The sequence below is a fragment of the Oryctolagus cuniculus genome, chromosome 4, assembly GCF_964237555.1.
Source record: "Oryctolagus cuniculus chromosome 4, mOryCun1.1, whole genome shotgun sequence".
Lineage (NCBI taxonomy): Eukaryota > Metazoa > Chordata > Mammalia > Lagomorpha > Leporidae > Oryctolagus > Oryctolagus cuniculus.
Genome location: NC_091435.1, coordinates 43,775,530 through 43,791,526, shown reverse-complemented (window position 1 = coordinate 43,791,526; position 15,997 = coordinate 43,775,530). Strand labels below are relative to the sequence as shown.

At 37.3% G+C, this 15,997-nt stretch overlaps 1 protein-coding gene across 5 annotated transcripts in view; it reads right to left on the bottom strand.

Moving 5' to 3' along the window:
- Nucleotides 1-15,997, bottom strand: part of CADM2 (cell adhesion molecule 2) — a 1,119,939-nt gene that overhangs the window by 233,650 nt on the left and 870,292 nt on the right. For all 5 annotated transcript variants that reach the window (XM_051859417.2, XM_051859415.2, XM_008267104.4 and 2 more), the window contains one exon: nt 6,269-6,418. In XM_051859417.2, the coding sequence (XP_051715377.1) occupies nt 6,269-6,418 (150 nt within the window). The remainder of the gene's footprint in view (nt 1-6,268; nt 6,419-15,997) is intronic.

Genomic DNA, 15,997 nt, shown 5'->3' with positions numbered 1-15,997 from the left:
GGGCCATCCTCCACTGCACTCCGGGGCCATAGCAGAGAGCTGGCCTGGAAGAGGGGCAACCGGGACAGAATCCGGCGCCCCGACCGGGACTAGAACCCGGTGTGCCGGCACCGCAAGGCGGAGGATTAGCCTAGTGAGCCGCAGTGCCGGCCCTGCAAATTCTTATAACACTGGTGAAATGTTATCCTGAATTCTTGTTCATCCTCACAGGCAGTGTGTTGTAGACCTGCATCTCCAGGTAGTGTGAAAGGCTACTCACAGGAGTTTATAGGGGTAGTAGAAGTGGCAGTGAATATCACTTTTCTTCCTTCTGCCCTCCCTCTCTCCCTTCCTTCCTCTCTATCAATAACTCTGTCACTATAGAAATCTGAAGTTAGGGATGCTGTTCTCTTGGAAGTTTTGAGTTGCTTAGCTCACCATGTCTCACCTCCCGCTGCATTTTGTAGTAATTTGATATAAAAATGAAGCACTCCTATACTTTGCATATCCTTGAAGGAGTCTGGAATACTCACCAGATGACTTTATTGTATAGCTAAGACTATGAATCATTGGCCACATAATATTGGAATAAGAGTAGGACTATAGTTGGGGCTGTTAGCAGAAGCAGCTACCTACAGGAGCTGGTGTAATTAGAGAAACAGATAATCAGTTTGCTCCCTTGCTCTTGTGTGCAGTCTTCATTTGCACAAGTACAAGTTACTGCAGTCTTGCTAACCAATGTTTAGCTTTTGCTCTTGGCCTCAAACACAACTTTTCTTGTTTGTTTGCTCCAAGAGAAGACTTGGTAGGGCCAGTGTTGTGGCACACTGGGTTAAACCACCACCTGCAAGGCCGGCATTTCATATGGGTGCCAGTTCAAATCCTGGTTGCTCCACTTCTGATCCAGTTCACTGACAATGTGCCTGGGCCCCTGCACCCACATGGGAGGCCTGGATGAAGTTCCTGGCTCCTGGCTTCAGCCTGGCCCATCCCTACCCATTGCAGCACTTTGGGGAGTGAACCAGCAGATGGAAGGTTCTCTGTCTCTGTCTCTCCCTCTTTCTCCATAGCTCTGTCTGCCAAATATTGTATAATATATATTTGGAATTGGGGAGGGCTAGATAAGCAAACAAAGACCGAAAGTAGCATGGGAAGAATTGTGGTGACATAGGACTTCTAAGAATTCTTTGATTTCCAAACTTTTGCATTTGATGGACATCACTGATGGATGTCACTAAGACATCACATAGGAACCAAACTACTAACATGTGAGGGAATAGACAAGATAGAATGCAATTCATGGAAAGGTTTCCTGATTCAGTACTTTGCATTATTTTGCTGCAACTGATTATTAGGACTAGAACAAAGCGAGAAAGAAGACAAAGATTAAACCAGAAATCTGCTATACTGTACACACACGCACACTCACACATGCACATGCACACATAAAGACTCCCTTTCATTAATAAAACTCGAAGTTGTAATTGCAGTAGGAAAATAAAATTAAAGCCAATGCACCCTTCAACAATTCATAGGATCAATTGTATTTGCTGTTTTATGGCAGTGGAAAGATGCAGTAATATATTACCAGGTATCTCAAATAAAGCCTGAATATTTTTCTTTCTGTAACTGCCCATCAGAAAAGAAAGGTTTGCCTTATTTTCAAGTCTTTGCAATCTTATATAACAAGCTGCTCTCTATTTTTCGTAAGAAATATGCATTGGCTTGAAATACCCAGAATCAATTCTAGTTTTAGATATTTTGTAGAGGATAACTTATATAATCATTGAAAGAGGAGGCAAGGACATTTAATATAGATTTTGTCTTTGTGCCTGAGGAATTGACCTCACAATTGCAGACGTCATTGTAAACACGACTGTCAAAAATCTCCCTAAAAAGCAGTACAAGAGTTGTTACAAAGTGGTGACTGCTTTTATACACCTGCAGGATGAACTAGCAACAACAACAAAATTCTGTTATAAAAATTCATAGTTATTGCTTGGGATAATTTTATATTGATAGTATTACATACTATCAAAAAGTGCTACTAATCAAAATTATTTCTTTATACTGATGGAAAAAATATTTCTAAATTAGTATGTTTTACATTCTTTACATATGTACCTAGAATCAAGTTCGTAAATTAAATAGTGTAGGTGTATACACATACACACACATACATTTTACACAACCATATATTTGCCCATTGTCACCAACAGTATCTGAAATTGAAAACAAGCAAAATCATGACTAAGGTGGCATTTATATGTAGGGTTTGGTACTGTACTATTTGGGTCGTAAAACATCCCTCACAGGTAAGGGGAGAGCTACTGTATTCAGATGGCTGGCCAAACACCAGTCTCCTTGCTACTGTGAAGGCTTTCTCTTGATAAGGTTATCTTTAAATTTAGCAAACTTTGCGCAAAGCAGATTTCTCTCTATAATGTAGCTGGGCCTCATTCAATTAGCTGAAGGTCTCAAGAGAAAGTCTAGGGTCACTTGAGGAAGAGAATATCCTCTTTCCACTTTGCCTTTGCACTTCACTGTGACATAAATTCTACCCTGGATCCTGGATCTCCAGCCTGAAAATCTACTCTGGAGACTGTGAACTTTCCAGCTTGCACTATCACTTCAGACAATTTATTTTTATTTTTTTATTATATATTAAAGAGAGAGAGACAAAGAGAGAGAGAGAAACACTGGTTCATTCTTCTAATATCCACAACTTCTAGGGAACAGCCAGGCTGAAATCAAAAGCTGGGAAAGCAAAACAGTTGTCCTATGTGGGTGGTGGGAACCCAATTACTTGAGCTATTACAGCTACCTGCATACTATTGTTCTAGTGGGAAGGTGGAGCCAGGGATTAATCCAGGTACTCCAGTGTGTGACATGGCAATCTTACCTGGTGAATGCCCACCATGAGACAATTTCTTAAAATAAATTTTTCCTTTCTTTCTTCCCTTCTTCCCTCCTTCCCTCCCTCCCTCCCTCCCTCCCTTCCTCCCTCCCTTCCTCCCTCCCTTCTTTCCTTCCTTTTTTCCTTCCTTCTTTCCTGTCTTCCATCTATTTGTTTATTTGTTCTGTTTATCTGGGGAACTCCAACATAAGTTCTATCTCAGATTCACTTTTCTGTCAGATCTTGTCCCCTGCCAAGCTTCTTTGAAATGTGTTATTTTTATAATGTGCTTTTATATTTTATCTCTTCTCTACTAGATTGTATGCCCTATAAGGTTTGGTCTATTTGTCTATCCTTTAGCTCTAATTTTGAAACAAAGAATCCTCAATATATATTTGTCCTATCAGTGAATTAGATATTTAACAGTCCCTCATTGTAAATATCATGTTTAGACAATCTCAAGGTTTCATTTTATATTTTCTTCAAGATTGGTCAGTTTGTTGATCTGTTTATTTTATTAACTTTAATTTTTTACTTGCTTGTGCATTTGAAAAGCAGAGTTACAGAGAGGAAAAGAGACAGACAAAGAGAAATATTCCATCTACTGGTTCACTCCCCAAATGCCTGCAAAAGCCAAGGCTAGACCAGGCCCAAATCAGGAGCTAGGAACTCCACCTAAGTCTTACATGTAAGTGGCCTGAACCCAAGTATTTGGAGAATTATCTGCTGCCTCCCACATCCATTAATATGAAGCTGGATAAGAAGTGGAGGCAACTCTATACCAGAAACTCTGATATGGCATGCTGGCATCCCAAGTGGTGGCTTTATCCACTTTACTATTGTGCCTGCCCCTAGTATTTGATTTTCAATTTATAGTACATCAAAGAGGGAGAACTATAGAAGTGCGCAAAATATAGTGACTATATATTTTAAATATTTAAACTGTGCTTAAATACATTTTAATTGCTAACGTGGAACTGATTTTAAATGATCTTACAATTTGCCTACACATATTCATAAGAAATCCAAATATTAATTGTGTTAAACAGCTGACATATAAATAGAGGTTTATATTTTATGTAACTTAAATTTGTTTAACACAACAGTTCAATAGTTTCAGTACCATTCATGGACTCACTTTTTCATCTGAGAGTATAGCAATGGATGAATACTTAGAAATTAAAATTGGTGTTCTTTACTAATTGTTTGCTTGAATTATATAATATAAAGTTTCTTACTACATTAATGAAAGTTAACCCAAATTTATTATCCAATTATAAATCCTAATTAATTAAATAAATCAACTCAATTTTAATTAGATACAGCTTACTACTTAATTTCAGCTTATTTTCAAAACAGAACTTCTTTATCTTATTAAGGGAATTATTCTACAGTTCCTATTTTCAGGGTCATAAAGTCATTAAAATTTCCAAAATCATTTAGCATTTTTAAAATATATAAAGATTAACCAAAAAGCATTATATTATTAGAATGGGATAAAATATATTCTATCTATACACAAGAGAGCTTCAAGAAGGAAAGAATACGGTTATCTAGATAAACTAAGACCTGGAACCAACCTAAATGCCCATCAACGATAGACTGGATAAAGAAATTATGGGATATGTACTCTTTAGAATACTATACCGCAGTAAGAAACAACGAAATCCAGTCATTTGCAACAAAATGGAGGAATCTGGAACACATCATGCTGAGTGAAATAAGCCAGTCCCAAAGGGACAAATACCATATGTTCTCCCTGATCGGTGACGACTGACTGAACACCAAGAGGGAAACCTGTTGGAGTGAGGTGGACACTATGGGAAACGGTGACTTGATCAGCATAGCCCTGACTGTTAATGAACAACTAAATACATTATCCCTCTTAGTAGTTTTTTTATCTGTTCTACTTAATATGACTGGTTTAGATCTGTAATTGATGCACAGTTATTCTTAAGTGTTGAAAATTAACTGAAATGTGCTCCCTGTTGAACATGGTGGTGGGAATGGGAGAGGGAAGAGATGTATAATTTGGGACATGCTCAGGCTGACTTGCCCCAAGTGGTGGAGTTGGAAGCATACCAGGGGATTCCAATTCAATCCCATCGAGGTGGCATGTACCAATGCCATCTCACTGTTCCAGGTGATCAGTTTCAGTTCACAGTTGGTCATGGTGAAGGGACTGGGAGTCAAAGGGAGCACATAGACAAGTCTAGTACCTGCTAACGCTAACTGATGGAGTAAATAAAGGGGAGAGTGATCCAACATGGGAAGTGAGATACTCAGCAGACTCATAGAATGGCAGATGTCCTAAATAGCACTCTGGCCTCAGAATCAGCCCTAAAGGCATTCGGAGCTGGCTGAAAAGCTCATGAGAGTATTTCAGGCATGGAAAGCCAAGACACTCTGGCAAAAGATCTCTGCGAGTGAGATCCCAGTGGAAAGAACAGGTCATCAAAGAAGGAGGTACCTTTCTCTGAAGGGAGGAGAGAACCTCCACTTTGACTATGACCTTGTCTAAACAAGATAAGAGTCGGAGAACTCAGAGGGCTTCCATAGCCTTGGAAACTCATGACTGGAGCATGGGGAGATTACTGATGCCATAGACAGGAGTGTCAATTGGTAAAGTCAACAACAGGAGTCACTGTGCACTTACTCCTCATGTAGGATCTCTATCCTTAATGTGCTGTACATTGAGATTTAATGCTATAACGAGTACTCAAACAATATATTTCACTTTGTGTTTCTATGGAGGTGCAAACTGTTGAAATCCTTACTTAATGCATACTAAACTGATCCTCTGTAAAAAAAAAAAAAAAAAAAAAAAAAGAAATTATCAATTCCCAACTTGACTCTCACTGGGATTAAACATGACAATAGGTCTGCTCTTATTTCATCATCATTTAAAAAAATCATCTATTATTTTTCACTTTATGTTTCTGTGTGGGAGCAAACTGTTGAAATCCATACTTAATGTATACTAAGCTGATCTTCTGTATATTAAGATAATCGAAAATGAATCTTGATGTGAATGGAAGGGGAGAGGGAGTGGGAAAGGGAAGGGTTGTGGGTGGGAGGGACGGTATGGGGGGGAAGCCATTGTAATCCATAAGTCGTACTTTGGAAATTTATATGCATTAAATAAAAGTTAAAAAAAAAAAAAAGAAAAAAAATATTTTTGAAACAGAATTAAAACTGTTTATTTTATTAAAAAGTTGACATAGGTGATCTTTAGTGTTTATTACTTCAAAGTATTTAATATTTAACATGTTTAAATACAAGCAGTAGCACTTTGGTAATCAAAAGGAATAATTTGAATCATCTCAGAAAAATAAATTCATTATAATCATATTTCAGAATATGATTAAAACATTTAAAAGAAAATGTATTCACCTTTCTTGTCATCGAAGTAAAGAGTCTGTTGAGCTGGATTTGACCACTGGAGGGAGGTGTTATCATTTTGATCAACTCTGCAGGTCAAAATTGCAGTTCCGCCTTCAACAACTGTTACATTCTGTGTTAGTGGAAACTGCCCTTGGCTACCTAAAAAGGAGGTTAAAGAAAACGTTGATTAAATGAAAGTTGTAAAATGATTAACTTCCCAAGATCTTCATTGAGCTTAAATTCTCACTCAAAATAAAATATAAACCAACCAAACAGCAATAGAACAATATATTACAAAAGAAAGAAAAATAATTGAAAACTTTTAATCAGAGAACAATCAGTATTGGCATACAGTGGGGCCCTTTAAACTCCCTTATACATTCCAGAAAACCTTTTTCCTTATAAGCACATATGAAGACTTCTATGAAACATGATAATAATAATTATGCTTGGTCTTGTGAAGTAATGTTGGATGAACTAAACTCTACAGCAGCAGAGGAAACACATAAAATATTTATCTGAATAAAGTCTAAGAAACATGGGCACCAGAATGCTATATTCAATTTCTGATTAAGGAAATAAAAAGGAGACTCCCATTTCACTAAGCTTTCTTGTAGATACAGCTGTTTTTAGAAATACAAAATGTGTTGTACAAGATAATGCAACTATCCTTTAAAAAGCATTTGTCTTGTCTAACACCCATCAAAACATTAAAATGATCACCCTAGTCCAAGAGATGCAAATACTATTCTTGTTTCCTTTCTCCAATGAATATATATTTTCTTTATAATCAGGGAATTGCATATCTTAACTAACCCTTGTAAATTTGGATATTATTAGTACATTATCAAGTTTTCTACCTTCTAAGCATCATACTAATTTATTTAGGTAAGTCAGGTAATAAATTTACTTAACAAGTACACTTATCATAGTTAAAAGCAAAATTCATGCATGTGGAAACAGAGTGCACAAATTTCACTACAGAAAGATGATCTGGAGGTAAGCTCTGCCAAGCCTGATAACAATGATCAACATGGATAAAAATGGCTTTCTAGAGCCAGGTTAAAATACTATTACGTGAGCAAGGTAGTTCATTAAATCAAGGCTGATTTACATATGCAAGAACATTAGGATGGCTTAATCACACCCGTGAAGTATATTTCTCTTTTCTTCTTTAGTTTTGTAATGATTCTATCATTACTACAAGCACCACTTGAGGTAGTGCAGGAGCTATTGGCATAAAGAATCTTATTACCAAGAAGCCTGTTGATTGGCACCATAAGAGACAGAAGAGCCTGAAGGGGAAAATTTCTCTCCAGACCTAAATGACACAAGCACTGAGGTTCATGACCATGTTATATAATTAAGCCTATCAAGTATAAAAATCTGATATCAGTAGTTTTGTCTTCTCAATGCCAACCTCTTAGTGTCACTATGGCAACCCCCCAGGATATCTCTCTGTAATCTTTAGGGTGGAGTTTCAAAATTGAGGTTAGGAGATGTCTGGAATAAATTCTTTGATAGTTGACTTGAAAGTCAACAGGAACCAGAGTGGATGTGTTTTGCCTTCAGCTCAGAGGTGACCTCTAGCAGGGAAACATGGAGAAACTATCAATCTTGTGAAGTGAGGTGAGGAAAAAAAAAAAAAAAAAAAAAAAAAAAAAAACCACCAGACAAAACATGAGCTAAGACAGAATGAAGGAATAATTATCACAGATTAACAGCACATAAATATAAAGTTTAGAATAGTTTTAGGACACTTTCTCAGATTCCCTGTTGTTGATAAATTGCAAACATTGAACAATCTGAGGGCAATTCTTTAGATAATAAGAAGCACACAATTACTAAGAAATATACATAGTTCAACCCAGATGGCATTTTGACTATCAACTGGGACATAAATATAATGCTATCTGCTTTTTTTGAAGAAGTGGAAAAAAAGCACTGATGCTTGCAGCAATTTCACCCACCACATTTGCAAAATAATTTTCAAAACATCCCCCTAAGAAAATATTATCCTTCTCATTTCACAGATGGGCAAACTGACACTGGGAGGTTAAGTCATTTTTCCATGGTGAAACAAAGTCAATGAACCATTTGGAGTTTGTTCTGAAAGTTCAACATTTTTATTCTTATCTTTCCACAAAGGCTGCTGGGTCATAATAGCTTCATCACTATGTGTTTAAATGTGAATTAGACAGCAATGAAAAAATTGAGTAATCATTTTAACAATGAAACTTTAAAATTGTTAAATCAAACCAGAGAGTATGTCAATATTAACTACCCTTAACTATACTATCCTATTGAGAATTTAATTTCAATAGCTATTTCGATTTTTCCTTATTAGCTAAAGAAAAGTGTCATATGCATTAGAAACTTTCAAATGCCTTATATATATATGTGTGTGTATCTATATATATTTATATCTATACATCTATATCTATATCTATATCTATCTATCTGTATCTTGTCTTTCTACTAGATTAGGACAGCTTCACTCCATCTTCTCCCCTTGTGGATTTTGACTTTAAAGTAGTATGACTTCAATTCCCTGGAACTTGCAGCCTAAAATCCCTGCAGTCAAATAATTTAGTTTTTCCCAGCGGAGAGCAAACTCATGTGGAGAATCTACTAATCCTAAATACCCTTAGGATATGTGGTTGGCAAAATCAATTCAAAAACCTATGTTGTAGGCAGTCAAACTTCTTCTCAGAGATTTGAACTGCCTTTTACTTCTGGTTGTAACCTGAAGAGTGCATCAAGTTAGCTGCTATTTTTCTCTTTTAACTTCTCATGGCTCAAGGTCTCTACTCAATTTCAAGAGCCATTCCAAGAAAATGACTCAGTTTTTGATTCAGCCTTATTAGTATGCCACCAAGTTAAGAATTCAACATGAATGGATTTGCAGATATTGTGGAGGGCCTACTATGTGTCTTGCCTTGTATGAATCAACATTTAAGAGTGTATAGAGGAAGAGTAATATACTAAGGAACTGCAAAGCAGTCAGAAATTTTAATGAAGAGTAAGTTGGTGAGGAAAAACCCTATATGTGACAAAGACTGGTCTTATGTTCTATCAACCAGAACTTCTAAAATGCACTGGTTGAATCAATGAGACCTTCTTTAGAAATAATCCTGGCCTTGACTAAAATAACCACTATCTTAAGTTTCAGAGGAATCACTCTTACTTAAATAGCATACAGCGGGATTTAAAGAAAATGCAGCTTCCATCTGGAATTTCATCAGCTGGCTTTTTTTTCCCAACAACCCAGACTCATCATTTTCCTTCTCCCTTCCTTGGGTTTATTTCCTCATATTTTGGATTGGTTACATTGTTTAACTTACTGCATCAAATTGAAGTTTTCAATAGGTGTTGTTTTTTCACAGTGAATGCACCTTCTTAGAATAGAGGTTGGCATTTGTAGGGGAAATTTTAACAGCAGAAAATGCAAAGTAACTGAAGCCTGTTGCATCTGTCCATGGCCATAAGGGAAGGGCAGAAATAGGTACTATTGTTCACCAAGAAGAAAATATAGGAAATTAAATCATAAAACCCTTAATACTACATTAATATATTGACTTAAGCCTCTCTTTTAAACTATACTTGAAATACACAGTGCATTTAAGAAGATATAAAAGATGATGAACAAAAACAGATAGTGATAACACCCATTTCAGCCTTAATATGGAAGATTAAATGATGGAATTGTGCAAAATCATATCTCAGTATGGGAAGTAAACAGTATACAATAATATTTCTTAAAGATTAGGGAAAAGTGCTACTTAATGGCTTTCTGTGATTCTGAGACTGTTTGATCTTCCCTTCCTGATCTAATTTTTCTTGCGTTTGCATTAATTTTAATAGTGCCTTTCCTGTATAATCTCAACCCTCAGCCATCACTAAACCAGTTATACCCATGTGAGTAAGACTAATTGCGCTAACCTTAATCAAGCATTCACAGTGTGCTGGCAACTGGCCACTATTCTAAGTATTTTTCTGTATAAATGGTGTTAATATTTATGACAACCTTCCCAACATCTCTACCTTAAAGATGAGGGAACTGACACACAGAGACATTAAATTATGTGCCCAAAGATACACACACAGAGCTAGAAAGTAGAAGAGTCAGGTTTTGAACCCGTGAAGTCTGCAGTCAAACTTCACCTGCTTAACAACAGAGATGTATTGAGAGCTTTTATGTCTTTTATTAACAAGGAAAGGACCATTTGAAATTTAAGAGAAGGAAAGATGTGATAGAGCTGACTCAACCAGCTCCTCACAATCAACTGAATGTAACTCTTCCTACTTCCTGCTCAGTGACATACAGTTGGTAGGTTGAAATTGATCACTGAGGGAGTATTTTCACCATGGAAATTGGCAAACACTACCAGTTAGTGACTTTCCCTATGGAGCACATTAAATATTTATAACACACCACTGAAAGTCATTATTGATGTATCAGGTCCCACTGCAAACAGTTTTAGTACTTGCCCCAACTCACCATTCCTCCAATTAAATTCCTTCAAATAGGAAGTCTTTTTTCCCCTCAATTCTATGGACAGTGATCTTGAATTGCTAGCTTTTGTTTAGCCTGCCAAGTTTGCTTTGTTCTAACTAGCCAGTGGTTGAAAATTACTTAGGCTACTTTCACTAGTTATACAGAAATAATCTGCTAATTTATTGCCATGAAAGACATTTTAATGAAGAGTGATAATTCAATATCCTGAAATGATAGCTCCCCTGGCCCTGTCTTTAAATAGCAGACTGAGCAGTTGCCATTATTCCTTCAATATTTCCATCTGTCATGTAATTAGGGAAACAATGATTTGAGCTTTTCCTTGTATTTGTTAAAAATTACCAAGTTCAAAATCAAGTGAACTGATTCTCAATGCCTACTGACCCCAGTTAGTTAAGAAATGTGCTTCCCTCCCACATTGTGTGCACACTGTCACTGTCTGACCACTGAAGAACCTAGTACACTATCACATAGAACATACAGAAGCAAATTCTAAGATTATAGTCACTGTATCCTTGGTGATAGCCTGTGATGCGCTGGTAGAGAGAGAGAGAAGCAATAAGCAAAGTACTGAGCACAGATCTTTAAAACCAGTAGTATTGTTGAAAGACAGCAGGCAGGTGAGGATGCATGTTTTAGCACTGGTCTCAAAGCATAGCTTTGCTTCTACAAATAGCATCATTCAAGCCTTGCTATCTCCTGAATGGTTGATGAGCAAAAGTGATGGTTTCCTCCATCTCTCTTGTGCTAGGATTAAATGTGGGCCACAACAGTAGATCACTGCACACTGCACTTGAATGCTTGCAACCAAGATATCTGACAGATATCTGGACAGGCAGGCAGAAGTTGAGGCTTTGCACATATGAAAGGGAGTGCGTTACAGTGAATAATTTTTCAGGGTAAATAAATATATTTTGTGGGCTATTTAACAGGAACTGAGGATTTCTCATTACATTTTCTTCCTGAAAATAAGCAAAGTTCTCTGTAAGGAAAAAGGAGACTCCAAAACAGGGAAGGGGAACAAATAAAAACAAGATATGAAGAGGATTTAAGATACACTTTTTAAAAAAAAAGTCTCATGAGATAAATAATGCTATGTATTTTGAGCCTTTATTTTTGGATGTGAGTATGAATACTTATTGGAAAGTGTCAAATTAATCTACAGAAGTATTTCATTCAACAGAGATATTGACACCTGTGTCAATATATATATAGCGCACATAAGATTTTGGTATATTTCCTAATATTTTTGTGTTCATAAAGAACCTCATTTCAGTTCAAAAGCCTGTTCTCATAAGACTCTTATATCTTTCTTGTGAAATCACATATGCCGAATGGATCAGTAAATACAAAATAAGTTAATGTTTCTTAACTACAAAGCTCAATATGAAATGACAGCAATGAGCAACACATTTTTAAATAAAGTACAAAGCTAATCTACTATTTCCTTATGTTTTTTTCTCAGTCTCGTCTCGTCTCTTCTCTTCTCTTCTCTTCTCTTCTCTTCTCTTCTCTTCTCTTCTCTTCTCTCCTCTCCTCTCCTCTCCTCTCCTCTCCTCTCCTCTTCTCTCCCTCCCTCCCTCCCCCCCCCACTCTCCTTTTCTCTCCTTCCCTCTCTCTCCCTCCTTTTTTCCCTTTCTCTCTCCCTCTCTCCTTTTCCATCAAATGACTTGGGGTATTTATACAAAGAACCTTCATCTTAGAAAGTTCAAGTTCATTCTTGTTGGCTAAATTAGAGTCTAAAAATATATCTAAATGCACACACAGCATGCTATTACTTCCACTGAATTACTGAAGGCATTCTAAACAAATAACCTTCTAATGTGAAAGCTGTGGCTCAGTAGTTGTGTAGCTGAAACACATATTGCATACTAAAGCCTATTGGATTGAAAAGCACAAATGTCATTAATACAGGCTTAAAATTCTAAAAAGAAAGGAGAGGAATGCTCTATCATGTGAGAAAGGAAATTAGAGAAAAAATTAAGTGATAATGAAGGACAAAATGTTTCCACTTTTGGAGTGCTCCTCTGTTCATTCACATACTTCAAATTCTCTACTCATTTCCCCCAAGCATTTCACTCTAGCTTCTAGGTTTGCTCGAAAAACTTTCCTGGGCTACAGAATATAATTTTATTTTTCTTCGATTTTAGTTCATTCTTTCAGGATTCAGCTCTCCTTTTTAGAGAACAACACCTGGTCTGTGCCTCTTGTGCCACCCCTCTGCCCTGCCACGGTGGTGCATGGCCATCAGTCTGGTGCTGTTTGCCAGTTTCCATAGAGACGGGAAGCACTTTGGAGACCTGTGTTTTCCATTGCAACTGCCAGACCAAAGCAGGGAAGAGACAAAGTTGGCGAGCAGTGGGTCTTGCAAGGCCAGGAAAGGTTGGAAGGGCTTTCTCCTTCTGATATCAGAGAGTAACAGTGCCAAACTGGCAGCTTCAACACTTAACAATCCTGTAGACCAGATCCCACAGTTCACTATGGCCATTGTGCGTGGCCCATTCTGCTACCAACTCTAGGAGCAGAAACTCTTGTGTACCCAAAGCTTGGCCCTAGTTCTTGGTTGGCTTCAGATTCATGACAAAAGGCTCTTTCAGATTTACAGTGGCTCCCACAGCTCCTGACCAGAGAATCATAATCCTCCTGTAGAAATTTCACCTCTTTTTCTTTTCCAGAATGGGATAATGGTTCTCTAGGCCACTCATTACAGACCAGAGAACCTACAGAGGAACTGTTGGATTGATTCTAATTGTCCTACACAGTGATTGTGAATAGCTGACCCAATTAAGTACATAACATTTTATTGTACATAACATTTAATCAAAACTACCATTTGCTGTGTCTATAATGGGATTCATAATTAGAGTTAATTCTTGATTATCAGGAGCAGTGCTGACCCAGGATAAATGTGTGATATAGGTAAAATAAAACATCAATGCTTTCTTCTCCCTTCCAAAAATGTTTTTGTATGATTGTACTTTAGCTTTTTCTATTATTCCCAGCATAGCTATTCCCTTCACACAAATTAGATTTCTTTACTTTTTTAATGACTGTTGTATTACTCATAAACTCAAAATTTGTATTTTTTGCAAATTCTAGTATTCATAGAAGATTATTAAATCCTATGAAACTTTGTTTTTCACTACTTTATGTACTTGGCTAGTGGTTGTACTACTTTCAGATGTTTTAAAACATTATCTGATTTAAAATAATAACGCAAGGGGCTGGCCCCATGGCGCAGTAGGTTAATCCTCCACCTGTGGTGTCAGCATCACATATGGGGGCCAGTTCTAGTCCCAGCTGCCTCTTTTCTCATCCAGCTCTCTGCTATGGCCTGGGAAAGCAGTGGAGGATGGCCCAGGTCCTTGGGCCCCTGCACCTGCATGGGAGTCTGAGAGGAGGCACCTGGCTCCTGACTTCATATCAGTGCAGCTTGCACTGTTGCGGCCATCTGGGGAGTGAGCCACTGGAGGGAGAACCTCTCTCTCTGTCTCTCCCTCTCACTGTCTGTAACTCTACCTCTCAAATAAATAAAATATTTAAAAAATAATAATTCCAATGTTTTTTAACTTGTGTTGACACAAAGTCAATTATTTGATTCCTAGATTGTTTATGTGCATATCGTCCTGGCAAAAATGCAAAACAAATGCAGACTTGATTTTACCCAAGACTGACTAAACTAAAATAAATGTGATGATATTTAGCTTCATAATAACAATAGATACCTGAAATAAAAATATTAAGATATATTTTGTATTCTACAGAGTACATGTCCCATAATTTCTTTATCCAGTCTACTGTTGATGGGCATTTGGGTTGGTTCCAGGTCTTAGCTATTGTGAATTGAGCTGCAATAAACATTAAGGTGCAGACAGCTTTTGTGTTTGCCAGTTTAATTTCCTTTGGGTAAATTCCAAGGAGTGGGATGGCTGAGTTGAATGGTAGGGTTATATTCAGGTTTCTGAGGAATCTCCAGACCGACTTCCATAGTGGCTTAACCAGTTTGCATTCCCACCAACAGTGGGTTAGTGTCCCTTTTTCCCCCACATCCTCTCCAGCATCTATTGTTGGTAGATTTCTGCATGTGAGCCATTCTAACCGGGGTGAGGTGAAACCTCATTGTGGTTCTGATTTGCATTTCCCTGATTGCTAGTGATCTTGAACATTTTTTCATGTGCCTGTTGGCCATTTGGATTTCCTCTTTTGAAAAATGTCTATTGAGGTCCTTGGCCCATCTCTTAAGTGGGTTGTTTGTTTAGATCTTGTGGAGTTTCTTGATTTCTTTGTAGATTCTGGTTATCAACCCTTTATCTGTTGCATAATTTGTAAATATTTTTTCCCATTCTGTCGGCTGCCCCTTCACTTTCCTGACTGTTTCTTTTGAAGTACAGAAACTTCCCAATTTGATGCAATCCCAAATACTATACAGCAGTCAAAAACAATGAAATCTGGTCATTTGCTACAAAATGGAGAAATCTGGAAAACATTATGCTGAGTGAATTAAGCCAGTCCCAAAGGGACAAATATCATATGTTCTCCCTGATTGGCAACAGCTAACTGAGCACCAAAGGGGAAACCTGTTGAAGTGAAATGGACACTATGAGAAATAGTGACTTGAACAGCTCTTGTTCTGACTGTTGATGTACAATTTAATACTTTATCCTTTTAGTATTTTTTTTTGTTCTAGTACTATTGGTTGAACTCTGTAATTAACACACAATTATTCTTAGGTGTTTAAATTTAACTGAAAAGTGATCCCTGTTAAATATAAGAGTGGGAATAAGAGAGGGAGGAGATGTACAATTTGGGACATGCTCAATCGGACTTGCCCCAAATGGTGGAGTTAGAAATGTGCCAGGGGATTCCAATTCAATCCCATCAAGGTGGCATGTACCAATGCCATCTCACCAGTCCAAGTGATCAATTTCAGTTTACAATTGATCATACTGATAGGTCTAAGAGTCAAAGGGATCACACAAATAAGACTAGTGTCTGTGAATACTAACTGATAGAATCAAAAAGGGAGAGAACGATCCATCATGGGAAGCGGGATACACAGCAGACTCATAGAATGGCAGATGTCCTAAATAGCACTCTGGCCTCAGAATCAGCCCTTAAGGCATTCGGATCTGGCTGAAGAGCCCATGAGAGTATTTTAGGCATGGAAAGCTAAGACACTCTGGTAAAACAAAACAAAACAAAACAAAACAAGCAACCTAAAT